We start from the raw sequence: 15928 nt of genomic DNA, 5'->3' as shown, positions 1-15928 counted from the left end.
GAAGACTGCAGTGAGTTATTGAATTAAGTTGATGTTAACAATGACTGCCTACATATGCTATACCTCCTTATTGATAAATCCATCTCTGTTAATGTCATAGAGATGAAATGTCCATTCCAGTTTCTCTCTGACCGTCCCCCGCAGTAGAGTAGAGAGTCCCATCACAAAGTCCTGAGAGAAAGACAGGAAAGACATCCTGTATGTAATGTCACTAAAATATATATTTTCATTCTGTGCCATGAGTCCACATTTTCTTCATACCTCAAACTTTATGGATCCATTATTTCTGGTGTCAAACGCATTGAAGAGATAATGTGCATATGTGCTGGCATCTAGTACAGCAGTGACAACAGATGAAAACATTAGACACTTTGATTATTATAAGAAGCATGTAATATTTAAGGATTTCTCACTTTTTAGTACCTCCATGTGGAAAAAACTGTGCATAAATGTGTTTAAATGTCTCCTCATTCACTACTCCACTTGGACACTCCTGAGGGGGAAAAAACATATTATTAACATTATATTATAAACATATTATTGGCTTGAGGCCCCTTGTAGTAATTGGATTAGTTAAATAATTAATAAATATTATATAATATAAAATAATATAAAACTTTTAGTAATATATATTTGTAATATTATAACAATAATATTAATATCACATATAAAATCAATGTGATTTTTTTTCAATACATTTTTAATAATAATTCCACAAATCACCTGCAGTCATGTAACACATATTCATGAGAATTGTATATAAAAAAAGAGGAATTTTTTTTTTAATATATATATATATATATATAGCCAATATATATAATGGGCTTAAACGCTGCCATATAATGCACAGTGGTTTTGGCAAAGCTTTTTTAACCCAACAAATATGAGCCACTGTGTGGGTTGCTGAGCCTGACGGTTTATGTGTGTCTAATAGAGCGTGCAAATGCTGGTATTGTGAAATATGACTGGCTGACTGTAGCTTGAGGCTAGCACACAGTGATTAGTGACATGCTGGATAATGCAAAGAGGAACAATAAGAGTTTACAGAGTTTTAAAGACAGATGAGACATGGCAAACAGAACCACGGGGACAGTATATGCAGATGAGATGCAATGATTCATAAGTAAAGATATTGAGGCATAAAGATATATTACATAAACACTATAAGCTTCTTATCAGATTCCAAAATGTGTCAAAAGACATTTGTGTAAAGTAAATGCGCAGATGTGGGAGCGATGAGAAGGATGAGATAAGAAATACCGGGCAACGTACATTTTTGAAGCCTCTGTAAAGGACTTGTAGCTCTTGCTTGGTGAAGTTTGTCTGCGCCTCAAGCTGCTCGAGACCCTCCGGCCGATGGCAGACCATTGTCATCTCTAATTCATCATCTACCTTATCTAGAGAGAAAGCAAGCCACATGTCAGTTTCAGGCTGATAAATGACCACTGCTTGCTCAGAGGTTGCTCTTTCGCAGCCCAGTAAATATCAACTTTCTCTCAGATGCTCCTCCTTAAATTTCGTAAGAGAAATAAAAGTGAGACAAATAAGACAGTTGTTGACAGTGTGGCTAAGAATTGGATGAGAAAATATTGCGTTCACATGGAAATCTCTTCTTTATCTTTGCAAATCTGAGCACAGTGTGTGAAAATATTGAAATATCTTTTGACTCTAAGACACTTTTAGTGTCCAAAAATTTAAATTCTGTCATTAATAAGTCATGCTCATGTCGTTCCGAACCCGTAAGACATTTGTTCATCTCCAGAACACAAATGAAGGTATTTTTTAAGAAATACAAGAGCTTTCTGACTCTGCAGCAACGAAACTGAAATGTTCCCAGGCCCATGAAGGACATCATTAAAACAATCTATGTGACATCAGTGATTCAACCATAATTTTATGAAATTACGAGAATACTTTTTGTGTGCAATGAAAACAAAAATAACGGCTTCATAACAAATTCAGCAATGTCAGTTGCCTTGCTGTCTAAGCAGGGTCAGAAAGCTCATGGATTTCATTAAAAATATCTTAATTTATGTTCCGAAGATGAACGAAGGTCTTACGAGTTTGGAATGAAATGAGGGTGAATAATTAATGACAATTTTCATTTTGGGGTGAACTAAACCTTTAACCCTTCTATTTTTACCTTTTTTTTATTTACATGTTACCCTTGGGTCAAATTATATGTAGTCATGACATTGCTTTCCACTGCTACGCAGATAATACACAATTGTATGTCCCGATAAAGCCTGGTAGCACAGATGCATCCTGTATCAGTACTAAAAGTATTAATAATCTCTCTTTTAGTCTGGTTGCCTTTTCTAATGTTTGAAAATAGGCTCGTAACCTAGGTGCCATTTTCTACACTGAATTCTATGAATAAAATTTAGTATGTGTGCAAGTACAAAACAATCTGTGTTTATCAAACGTGCGCATGCAGTTCTTACGCACACCAGTAAGTAATCATTGTTGATAAATCCCACATTCTTAAGCACCATGCTCGTTCATGTTCATGGTTATTTGCATTCAGAAACACCTCCAATGAACCATATATGGTGACAACACTTCCCTTTATCACGTGAATGTATACGTCGTCACCGAAGTCATGGCAAAGAAAGCTCTACCGACTGAGAAGCCATTCTGTGCTCTCACTAAACAGATCAGCGCGCTCTTTGAAAACACATTCTCAGTGCAGTGCTTGGTTTGCCAAATCTTCCAGCAAAGCGAGATCAGCCATGACCATATAGCTACAAGGACGCAGGACACATGCAGCAGCACTTTCTTTTTGTAGTATCACCATTCTACCACTAGATTCTCTGTGTAAGCCTGCTCAGAGTTGTGCTTATATTTACACACATTCCTACATATAAGTACAACTTTGTAGATCTCTTTGATATATGAGGGCCCATGCAGGTGACTAAAGTGGTGCAGTCTTGCTTTACACAACTGACGCAACTAACAAAGATGAAGTATTTTCTTTCTTTTGCTTTTTAAGAAAGGCAAGTTTATTTATATAGCACATTTCATACACAAAGGTAATTCAAAGTGCTTTGCATAAAAGAAAACAAAATAATAATAATGTGATTATTCAATAAATGCACATCTAAACAGATGAGTTTTGAGTCTGGATTTAAATGTGACTATTGTTTTAGCACATCTTATCTCTTCTGGAAGCTGATTCCAACTGCAGGTGGCATAATAACTAAAAACAGACTCTGCTTGGGGATCTCAGACAGGCAAGCACATTATCCTCCTTTAAATCTCTTCTTAAGACTCACTTTTATCATAAGGCTTTTTCTTAATCTGGTGGTGTTTGTTGTAATTATTTAAATTATTATTTCATTTATACAGTATAGATATCTTAAGTTTTGTATTTTATGTGTTCTGTGTTATTATATTTTCTTATTGTAAAACACTTTGAATCTTTGTTTTAAAAGGTCCTGTATAAATATTAATAAATTAATCCTGAAAATCCTTTACCTATTGTTTCCAGACACAAATAACCGGCATTTAAAAAAAAAAAAAATGGTTGTAAATCTTTCATTATGATATTTTTACGTTATAACTTGTTTTCTTTTAATTTACACAGTTTTTTAATCTCTTTTTGGAAATTATTGGATTTAATTTTGTACCTTGCGATTTATTGAGTGAAAAAACGAAAAGAAAACATTATTTGTGGGTAATTTTAGTAATGCTTATTTAAAAGTGCATAAGCAATTCCAAAAATGAAAAGTGTTTATTTTTTTCTCTCCCATTTTTTTTTTTTTTTGTAATTTTTGTTGGGAACACCAGAAGTGTAAAAAGTTGGGGGAATTTTTTTTCTAAATGTTGGAAATAATCCTTATACCCATTGGCCACCGCCTCTGTAAATATGCCATACGGTAAATAAAATACCTTTATTACAGCGTCTAAAGGTTTGGGGGAAAAAAAATTGTGGGTGAAAAAGGTGCATTTTCTGTTGTCAGTAGAGTTTTAATGTATGAAACACAGCTCACACAAAAGTCACTTTCAAACAAAACAGCTTTCTTGGTCACTGTGGCAAATTTGTGTGACCTACCTGAGCCTGATGCAAAATCTGCATGGGTAAATCATTTACTCTTAAAAAAAGATTCCTATTGAAATGACTGGATTTCACCCATCAAATGCGTTGAACAACCATAAATGTCACCACATCACTCTGTTGTGGTATCGGCACTTAAAGTACACGAAGAACAGCTATGCTAATGCTAGTTAGCTAACTACTGAATGTTCCTTTAACATAGAGTGACCAAATGTGCCATTTTCCCAGGACACGTCCTGGCCAGGATTTCTATATTGCCTAAAATATCCAGGTTTTGGCTTTGGTTTCCTGTTTTCATACTTAATGAAGGTAATGATCGTTGATCAAAGTACCGTGAGAGCAATTCATAAGCACAAGAAGCCATCTGCTCTCTAGAGCTCTCACTGCACTTTGTCATATAACAATTGGTCTGCGAAGCGCAAACAAAGCCAAAACGTGGATATTTTAAATAATATAGAAATCCTGGCCAGGACGTATCCTGGGAAAATGGCACATTTGGTCACCCTACTTTAACATTAACAACAAATAATCTTTAGTAGATATAATAATAATTTTCTTCTTAGTGCAGCTGGTGAGATTACAGAAGCAATCATGGAATTGTTGATTAGAAACACACCGTTTCCCTTCGCAAATACAGAAACTGTGCTTGGGGCAAACCCACAATATACACCTCCACTTCAAAGACTTTCTCTTTAGTAGGAAAGAAACTTGGATGACTCATGTGTTTCGACACACACGCGCACACACACACACTTGCGCACTCGCCCCCTGCAGGCCATACTTCTGCTGCTGCTGTGTCAGCTCCGGCAAAATGATTGGTTGTGGGTAGAGAGGCAGATGGGGTGATGGGGAAATCAGTAGAAGGAATGAAAATGGCCATGGGTGGCTTGAGGGAAGACCTTCATCTTTCACAGAACACTGGAGAGCCATTGCATCTCCTTATAAATGCTCCAGCCCTTTATAAATCCTCTCTCTGGTTTTCAAACACACACACTTTAACCTTCCATATATCTTTAAAAGCACATAGATGTGCATATATAAAGCGATGGAAGGTTTTTAATATTTGAGATGTTAAAATACTTTCTCAATTTGTTACATTGATTGTTAAGTGTGCAGAGGGAACTATAAGAAAGCCATTAGTGGGCTGATTTCCCTGAAGAGTTTTAAACATTGTGCTGCTTGTGCCGATCCAACATGTCGCTTTTGGATCGAACCATAGTGTAATTTTATGGCATGATTTGGGCTGCTGATGTCAAGAGTATGTGCTTGAATTCACACAGGATTGGACCACATTGTGGTTAAACCATATGTTCTCTATTTGAAAAATGAAGTTCTCTATTTGATAGGGTTCCAAACTATTTTGAATTGAACCGTCAATGACAGTCTATTACATCAATTTGCCCCTTGTACTCAACATATGGCCACATCAGCTTAATGATTTATAGCACAGCCAGTAACACACTCTCAGTCACTTATGAGTTTTATTCATTCTTTATTTCCTACCTATAGTGCTCAGCATGCCGCTATTTCCTGAACACATAAACTCACCAACGCATTTACACAAGAAGATAAAGAATGATCTCAGTAGCATTTTCAGACTAGTTTGGACAATTTATGGAAAACAAATTAACTGATTTCATCACGTTTAGCAGATTTTCCCAGCGAATGACATGCTCAGAGCAGTATGAATGGCTGTCTTATGCTGGTTGGTAATTTGTGGCTGAGAAACCAATATGCTTTTCATTAGTGAAATTTCACCAGCAGTGAACGCACTGGCTTTGTGACAATATCAAAAGAATTTTGTTTGAGCATAAACTTGAAGCTGAACTGAATTATAACAACAGAGCAACCAGCATCCATTAGCTGTTTCTTGAACAACTCCCAGATATTGTCAGGTCTGTCTGATAACTGTGATGAGAATGTAATGGATACATCTCACGGGAATGACTAGATGTGAAGCTTCTGCTTGTGAAAGAACTCAACAGGGCAGCCCCTCATTTCATCACTCTTAATTATCACCTCTCTGCCTTTTAACACAAGCAAACAAACTGATGTGAGAGTGAGAATGAAAAGGGAAGGTGAGAGAAAAATAAGTGGAACACACCTAAGAAAGATGTAGTGTTAATTACCAGAGGAAGAAGATAGAGATAAATAGACCAATCAATAATCCCCATATTCACTGCTTCACTTATTGTTTATGTAATATCTATCAACAACTTATTGAAAGCATTTTCAAATTCTATTTTCCATATTCCTTACTTCATTTATTGTCACCACAATAAATCTACTATAACTATCAATAACTTGATTTTTAAAAATGTTATTTTTCCATTTCTCTATATTAATATCAAGAGTAGAATATAAATCAATAACATGTTGAAAGCAATATTTTTTATTTTATTTTATTTTCCATATCTCAATATTCATTACTTCATTTATTGTCTGCACAGTGCATTTTTAACCAATAAGACCAAATTCATTCATTCATTCATTCATTCTACCCGTACCCTTGTATCTTTTCTTGTTTTTTATCACTGGTTGTGTGTGCAGAATAATCATGCACAACAATAAATTACTTGGGAACTGAAATTGAAAAATGGGAAATGGAGAAGACACACTATAGCAAAAAAGACAGAGGGGCCTGACAATGTGTTTTTATTATGGGAAAATGGAGAGAGCAGAAGAGAATGGAGAAGAAGATGTCAGTCAGCACATGAAAAAATTAGTAGGTGGAGTGGAAAAGCAACAGAACACAGCATGGGACTGAAACTCTCTCTCCTTCCATCTATTTCTCTCTCCCTTCCTCTTTAAAGCTTAAAACAGAGACAAAGCCCTTGAAAACAGTGGCAGTAGGAACATACTAAAATAAATTTTAAAGATACACTCTCCATTCAAGCAGCTATTAGTGCCATTAGAGTGCTTCCTCAAGCACAGTGATGGTGGAAAGGTTAAAACAACAGCACAAGCCTTCTTCTCAATCTTCTCTTTATTGATTTTAAAACTGAGATTGTTTCTGAGACTGATTATGTGTCTATTGAACTCATTAGGAAAATCAATGTAGATTAAATTTGTTAGCTACAAGCAAATTGCAGTGCAATTTTTGACTCAGTAATTGTGACTGGAGAGTGTTGCATTATATTTCATTTTCTAGTTATGTGTCAATTATAAGTATTTTCAGTGAGCCAATTATAAACAAGTCAGGTTAAATCAGGGTTACTGCCATTCATTCTCAGGACAAGCGAAGTGTAAGGAAATAATAAACTGCAGTTCATGGCGCTACATATAGAAGACAGTGTCATTAGAATCCTGCCCTTGATGTCAAGCTCAACAATATATATCTTTTTTTAACAGGTAATTAACCAAAGCAAGCCGCCCACATTCAACCGTGGGGAGCACTAGACCACAGTGATTTGATAAATCTATAGGGGAAGATGTCAGAGAAAAGCGACAAATAGCAAGCAAATAGTTAATCAGCATGATGAATATTCATGAGCAGCTGCTGTAAGGCAGTACAAATCACTTGTTACTGCAGCTCTGAACTCCACTCTCATTAGGACAGGGGTTGGGACTGGAGTCACACCCCTAACATAGAGCTGAGAATCCAACCAAAGGCCTCCAGACCATGGATCACTGATCTTTGAATGGAAAAATGGTTTGTTTGGAGCCTAATGTCCCAAAGCAGTTGTCATACAGAACATTGTTTGGCTGGAGCAAAGGGAACAGAAGACCATCTGACAGATGGCAGCAGTTTATTATGCCATTTAATTTTGCATTAGACCATTTTAAGAGATTGTAGAGGAATAATTCACCCCCAAAATCGCAATTCAGTTCATTCAAATAAGTTACTCTTCTTTATGTTGTTCCAAACCACCAATGATTCGAATCACAAGTTAAGGGGTTGTGCAGAATTTAAGTTCATGAGTATGAATTAAATTCATAAATATGTATTTGAACTAAATTGATTACAGGAATTTGAATAGGTATAACAGGAATTGGAATTTACTCAATAATTATTCAAAGAAAATCAACACATTTGCATAATGCATTTCAGAGAAATCTCTTTAAATGTTATCGTAATAAAATATTTATTATTCTAGTGTCTGTAAGGCTTTAAAAAAGAGCAGATTGGACATTTTACAAAATATCTTTTTTGTGTGTGTGTGTTTCACAAAAGAAAATCACAGTGACATAAAGGTGAAATATATAATTTAAAAATTAGGTATTTTATATCTAATAATCTTAATAATAATAATAATAATATAATACAAATAATTTATATTTAAATGTATAAGCACAGAACTCATAGTTTCATAGTTTCTTTCTTAGATTTGCCATGCAGTTGACCTCTAATTTAGTGCATAATTTAGTGATTGATTGAATGAATAAATGACATGCATATTATTACTAAAGTTTAATTATGATTAAACTTGTGATCCATGTAAATGGACCAAGAACAGTAGTAGTTCTGTACAGAATTCATGTGTATAATGCTTCCCTTGCTATCATGTCGATCATAACATCCCATCATCTGCTGTACAAAGCATTAGAAAGCTGTCTCCATGACAACTACACCATGGCGCATGTGAACAGGAAGAAGGTTGATATGTGAGCAGAGTGTTAAAACACCCGCTCATGTACAAAGATGCCACACACACACGCTGTCCATGATGTTTATCTGTGAGGGATGAGGTTAAACATCATTTGTAAACAGCAGACCGCGATGTGTTGCCTGTCAACTGAATATCTTCTCTTTCTGTTCTCTCTGAGCTCTTTAGTTTAACATTGTCTCTACTTAAAAAATCATTTTTTTTAAGTGTCATCTGTCTTTGAACACAAATAGGACACTCTTTTGTTTCCTTAAACACTCTTTCAGCGACTAAGTTAGCCATTGTGTCATTAATTTAGTGTTGTTATTGATACTTCAAAACTCCTTTAGTCTTTCTCCATTACAGAATGCATTGAGTCAGATAATCTGTCATTAGTTAACATACCTCTAGATGGTTGTCTTTGTCTTGTCTGCATAGTCAATGTGCCCACTACTGCTCCCATGTTGTCACCGCAAAGACACGCGTGCTCAAACTAATAAGCGTTGAGTCCGCCAGTCTGTCTTTCTTTGTTGAATCCCCTGCTCTTGTTTCCCTCTCCACTCTCCTCTCACTTGTCAGTGAATAAAGACAAGCTGTAATTTTCTTGCTAAAAGCATATGGTTCCTTCCTTGATGCCCCTCCCACAAATTTCACTCCCTCTCTCCCTTAATTTCTCTTTCTTTACTCTCGCTTTTGCAGTTTCTGCTTGGTCCTGTTTGTTATTCTGTGTCAGGAACTGTTGCTGTGCAGGTGGATCAGCCTGATGGGAAGCAGTGTGAGGATGAAATGCTCCTCTCTGTGACACACACACACACACACACACACACACACACACACACACACACACACACACACACACACACACAGAGAAAGCAGATCTGTTCCTTATGGAATTGCAAATTTTCACACAGGCTGAATGTGGCAAGATGGATGATGACTTTTGTTCACACTTTGCTGCTCTTATATGCTCAAGCATTTGTTGTTCTATCATGACCTGATGTTCCATTGACTTCTATTGTCCTTATATGGTGCAAATGATGTTTTCTATACTCTAACCTACATCTAAACTTTACAGAATCCATTTTAAAGGGATAATTCAGTCAAGAATGACATTTTTTTGTCATTTACTCACCCTATACTATAAATACTATAAGACTATAAAATATAGTTAAAATGTTTCATTACAGGATGGCATATTGGTGCAGGTATATTTTATAATTTTTAACCATGTATTATGTGATATAACTTTAATAATGCAAACTATAAAAATCTTATGTTTTACTTTAGACAAATAATAATTAAGTAAATAACAGAAAATGTAAAACAAAACATGTTAACGTATATTACAGATAACAAAAATAGTAAATTGCCGAAAAAAAAAATATATATATATAAAGAGTAATCATATGTGATGTTTCATGTGGGGACTTCTGAGAATATTTTAACTGTTTTCCACCATGAATTATACAGTAATTTATACTTTTTACTTGTAAACCCCACACATTTCACAGTAAAATTATGTATAATTTATATTAACATTTACCCAATTAACAGGTTTTTACTGTAGCATTTTTAGCCTTTCTCTGTAAAAAATTACAAACATTTTACAGTGTACCACTTGCTGGTCACCCAGTGTTGGTGATTTTACTGCATTTGTGGAGATATTTAGTCCCCATATTGTATGCAAAACCTTATCCACATACATCAGATGAGCTGTGGTACAACTATGAGTATTTGGTTTCATCATCCACTGTTCATTTCCAGTTATGAGCCTTTGTGCGTGCATGCGTGTGTGCGCGTTTGCAATTTAGTGACTCAGATAAGAATGTTTCACAGATCAAGTACTCTAATTTTCAGTGTGTACGATGTGTTTTTGATGTACTGTACATATAATGCTCTGTAAAATGACCCAAATACTCGAATAAAGTTTGGTATTCTCTCTCATTAGTGGGAAACCAACCCCACAAACTTTTTCAATTAAAGAGATGGAAACAGAGATAAAGAAAAACAGAAATGGGAAGCAGAAAGACAAACTACAGAGACAAAGAAATTGCCATTGGGGGATGTCTGAGTTTCAAAACAGCAGGTCTGTAACCTTATTAATAATCCAAAAAAGATGAGACTTCAGACGGACGAGCTTTGGGCTGGGAGTGAGGAGAGAAGTTGAAGGTAATGAGTAATTACATAATATCAATTCGCACCGCTCAGTATTACGCAAATCCAGCAGGACTGACCTGAAAATCAGGCTAAGATATCCAGAGATATCCTCATTCTAGCACATAGGCATCTGCATTCCTTCACTACAACCACGTCTGCAACAACACAACACCCTGAGGTACCACCTGCCTCACACAGGATAAAGCCGCTGGCATCAGCATTCAAATTTCATCACAGCACATTTTTTTTGTTGATGTAAGACATATGTAATGGTTTTCTCGCTTTGGCACTCATCCTTGGAAGAGAAACAATGATATCCAGCAAACGACTGGCATGTGTGAAATCCAGGCAGGCAGGCGTAAGCCTCTTTTCTCACTCTGAAGTCTCTATGTTAGACTTTCCTTTGCAGACACCTCATTGAATCTGCTAATGCACTTGGGAGATGGTTACAGATGATCGGCTTACCCTTGGAAACATATTCAGTGGTGCGAATAACAGCCTGAAACCTTGTATCACTGAGAACCTGTAATCATAGTAATATTGTTAATAGGGTTTTGCAACAGAAGTACAGTAAGAAATGGCCTAACAGAATTTTACCAGGCAGTGCGATTAAAAAAAAAAAACAGCAATATGTTTGGATTATGTATGTTTGAAGTAATTGATAATCCATCTCTCCTATTCTTGCGTGTGCAGAAAGCCATTGTTTCTGCACAGCGTTTCCTTACATCATAATTTGTGGTGTTGTCATTTTATTTTTTAAGCTACTGATCTTTAGATTACATAAAAATGATCAATGATTTTTTGGTCATTGGTAAAAAAGAGAAAGAAAGCAATTATCTTGTCTTGTGTGTCAAGTATTGGGGCTGTTTTTGTGTGTGTGTGTGTGTGTGTGTGTGTGGGTGTGTGTGTTTTCAACTAAAATTAGACTTAATTCAATTCAATTCAATTCAATTCAATTCAATTCAATTCAATTCTAAAACACAAACATAGCACTGAAAAACGGTACAGATGCAATGGTTTATATAGGCCATTCCTACAAACTACAAAAACTAGAGTAACACTATTTAAAGTCGAAACTGAAATCTCCTAGTAATCATCCTCAGAGTTTTTATCCCCAACACATGAACCTGAAGCAATGCCCTTCAGAAATACAGTAGAAGTTCTACTCCGTCAGGGCTGAGTGCCAAAGCCGACATACAGTTCACATCTCTAGTTAAAAACTCACAGGCGCTCCTGTAACTCCTGGGGATTTTAGTTAAGACTTCAAACAAGCTTTCTATCTTCCTGCCCACAACTCGTAATCCTCTTGGCTCCATAATCATTCTTCAGGTCTCCGGTGTGTGTATATGTAATGTGGCTCTCTCTATTGCTCTTATGAGTGTGTAAAAACACATGCTCCCACATGTGAGTGCAGGGGTGTTGATGTTGTGTTGATTTGTTGAAGTATTGTTTTTGGAATATTCTGTTGTGCATTAAAGCCGTGGAGAATCAGAAATGGTAAATTTGCATGGAGTGTAGGTTAATTAACCTTCAAGGCATAAAAAAATCAATAAGAAACCACCTTCTCTTTTTCCTCAATTTATGCATTTTCTTATCACATACTTGCAGCCTGATCTCTCCGCTTTTTAAAACCTTCAAATCGCCTCCTCCATGCTTTCAGCTCTGAGCGTTACAGGAGGTAATAATTTTGAAAAAAAAAAAAAAAAAGCCATGTAATACTTTCATAACCCATAATGCCTTGTATGGAGCCCATGCCAGCATATGCCTACAAATTCACTTCATCCTTCGCACATTCAAATGCTGCACATTCACTTTATCCAAACTAAATTAGGCTAATTTAAATTGCTATTTGCTTGCCCTTTGAGATATAAATTCAGGCATTTGTAGAAGTGAATAAAAATTTTCTCTCTATGAACTATTTTTCCTTTATAACAATCCCAAGAGGAGTTTTTCTAATTTCGCTAACTTCAAGTGGCATTCTGTTGAAAATTTGTTGTCCAAAAATTATCTAGGTTAGAAACACACATGCAGACATTCCAGTTGCACATTAAGTAGAACAAGAGTGATAAATGTATAAAAATATTCTCTCTATCTTCTTGTCTACCACTCCGTTCTCACAAATAACTCATTAATGAAAGTATTTTTAGCTGGTTAATGTGTAAATTGGATCCTACCTGTCCTGAAGTTGACCTGTTTGGTGTGCATAGACAAGGTCCCCAACACTACACCCATCTTCAACAGAGTTCTTCACTTTTTCACTTTCCTCACTTTAGATCTTGGTTTGAAAAAAAGCACTGGTCCCTGTTTTTATCCTTATTTTCTGATCTTTCAACCTTCTTTTACTCTCAGCGTTGTTGGTTACTTAGTTCTCACTCTCTCTGACTTTCCTCCGCGTTCTGTCTGTCTATCATGTGGACTCTGAAGGCTGCTCATCATTTTCTGAGCTTTTATTGGGGGCTGAGAGAGACATGGAAAGAGAGAGAGAGGAAGAGAGAGAGATGGTGAGTGGTTCATTTAGGAATACTAGTGGAGAACGAGAGAGTGATAAAACTGAGTAGTTAATAGGTCTATCCTGCAGTGTAAGAACAGACTTGTGGTGGGTGCTTAGAAAATGAAACAATATCAATCTTTTTCCAGTAGGTATGAATAGATGATCCTTTCCAGTCAGAGATTTTAAAAGTGAAGTGTGCAGTTTCTGTACTACCATTATCAAAGACAGTTGTGAAAATAAGGAATGTTTTCCAAACAGGTTTCCTAAACATTGTCTGCTATTGGTCGGTAAAATATATCGCCCCGCCCCCAAATTCACACCATTGGTTGAGCCAGTGCTACATGTGTGGACATACAGTGGAAGTCAGGCTGATTGGGATGCTCACAACAAAGTGCTTGTTTTGAAGGGTCACAGGAGATCAGTCTACAGGGCATTTTTTTTTCATGACATTTCTAATATGTTAATATTAAGATGTTAATACTATTCATATATGCTGAAATATCAGTAATTAAGGCTACTAATATATTGATGATGATTTGCTCCTGAAAAGAGAATAATATTCGATCTATAAATACTTTGATTTCTAAGGAGGATTTTAACAGTAGACCACTGTAATAATTGTTTTATTACTAGTTGGAGTAAACAAATGTTTTAGTTATTTGGTGTTACTTTATTTGATTATCCATATATAATAACTTTTAAGTAGGCTATAGCACTTTTGTTGTATAGCGCTTTAGGTTGATGCATTGGTTGAATAAACACTACCATTCAAAATTTTAGGGTAATTTTTATGTATTTGAAAGAAGTTTAATGCTCACCAAGGCTATATATTTTATTGAAATACAGAAAACCAGAAAATATAGCAAAATACTGTGAAATTGTGAAACATTATAACTATAATATTTGTTAAAACAATTGTTTTGTATTTTAATATAATTTAAAATGTAATTAATTTATATTATGCAAAGCTGAATTTTCAGCAATGATCCTTCAGAAATTATTATAATATGCTGATTTGGTGCTCAAGAAACATTTATTTTTATTATTATAAATGTTTAAAACGGTTGCACTGCTTAATATTTTTGTGAAAACAGTGATACTTTTTTAAAGGAATCTATGATTAATAGAAAATAACAGCATTTATTTGATCTATTTAATGTGCGATTGCTAAATAAATGTATTAATTACGATAATTAATAAGTAAGTTCTTACTGACGCAAAACTTTTGAACAATAAAGTTGTTGAATTATCAATTATTATTTATTATTGCATTGATTGATGTCTGTCTACATACTGTATGTTGACTTTAATGTGTTAAAATTTTTATAATGTTTCATTTTTTTTAAATAGTGAATTTGAAGATATAAATTTAAATGAACCATTGGTTTTCTTGCTCAGATACATGGTTTTATGGGCTCTATCAGTGGTCAGAGTATTGCAGTGTGAGGATTAAGATAATCACTTTAACCAAAGCGCTCTCGCTCGCTTTCTAGAACATGCTGGACTCTTATCTATCTAGGCCACTTAAACATTAACATCTTTTAGCGCAGCTCTCATACTGACTCGTTCACACGCAGAGGGAAAAGACTAGAGATTCAATTACACCCTGCAATTAAAATACAAGCATTTGGGCTATTAAAAAAGAGAGCTTTAAGAGCATCAAATCTTTGAGCTGGAAAAACCACTGGATAAACAAAAAGCAGGGCTGAAGCTTGTGTTCAAGAAGGGGGATGAAAAACAGAAAAAGGCTCAGAGGAGGATAGAAAAAACAGGGATGATGTGAGGACGACAAGGAATTGTGAGGACGAGGCTTTGCCCCCTTGATCTTTTCACAAATCTCTCTTCTCTTCTGTCATTCCTCTCTGAGTGCAGAGGAAAATGTGTGAGAGCCAGATAGAAGTGAATGGAAGTGAAGCAAAAGAAAAGACAAAGGAAATAACAGGAAAGAGAGATTGAGCTGCTTCTTTTGAGTAAACCCTTGTTCTGTCAGGAGCTTATCATTGAAACATGTCTCTGCAATGTGCTTGCACATCATTCCATGTTCTTTCATCTGCCCTTCCCTTTCTTCTTCTTCTCCTCCTTAATCTTCTACCCAAGCATCCCTATTTGCATCCGCCTTGCTGCTGCCAGAGGAAACTGCTGGTGCAGTGAAGGATCCAGGAGCAGGTGAGGTTAGGACAGACGATTGATCTGTGTATTCTCAGTTCAATATGATATACTGTTTTGCTAGGAAAGCGAAATCGCAATGGAGATCTCTTTATTATCAAAATTGTTTCTCCAAGACAACACTGAGATTAACTGCAAACATATTGAGTCAGCATAAAACTGTTAACAACCCATTTTATATCCGTAATTACAGCAGCTGAGAAGTAGTTGTGTCAGAGGCAGAGCCAGTTATTACGTTTATATTAAATAATATGAACTTTTTAAATCTATGGCACTTTTTATTCATTCACAGCGAGAACAGACACATGCTAAAATTCACTCAAAAATGAAAATTCTGCCATTAATTACTCACCTTCATGTCGTTCCAAATCCGTAAGACCTTCGCTCATCTTTGAATTAACTGCATAGACAGCAATGCAACTGAAACGTTCTCAGTGGTTCAACTGTAATTTTATGGAGCTACGAGGATAC

General features: G+C 35.6%; 1 protein-coding gene across 2 annotated transcripts in view; it reads right to left on the bottom strand.

Moving 5' to 3' along the window:
• The window catches only part of LOC109072493 (Kv channel-interacting protein 1-like), a 33141-nt gene that overhangs the window by 1705 nt on the left and 15508 nt on the right, over positions 1-15928 (bottom strand). The window contains exons 1-5 of one of the 2 annotated variants that reach the window (XM_042732465.1): positions 9049-9421; positions 1273-1397; positions 424-493; positions 262-332; positions 64-171 (exon numbers count right to left, since the gene is read on the bottom strand). In XM_042732465.1, the coding sequence (XP_042588399.1) occupies positions 64-171; positions 262-332; positions 424-493; positions 1273-1397; positions 9049-9106 (432 nt within the window). In that variant the 5' untranslated portion in view covers positions 9107-9421. Of the gene's footprint in view, positions 1-63; positions 172-261; positions 333-423; positions 494-1272; positions 1398-9048; positions 9422-15928 lie in introns of those variants that run through there. The other variant, XM_042732464.1, reaches the window with a different exon arrangement.

The sequence above is a fragment of the Cyprinus carpio genome, chromosome B10 (assembly GCF_018340385.1).
Source record: "Cyprinus carpio isolate SPL01 chromosome B10, ASM1834038v1, whole genome shotgun sequence".
In the NCBI taxonomy this organism is placed as follows: Eukaryota; Metazoa; Chordata; class Actinopteri; order Cypriniformes; family Cyprinidae; genus Cyprinus; species Cyprinus carpio.
Note: the sequence above shows the minus strand (reverse complement) of the source record. Positions and strands in the feature narration are given on the sequence as shown.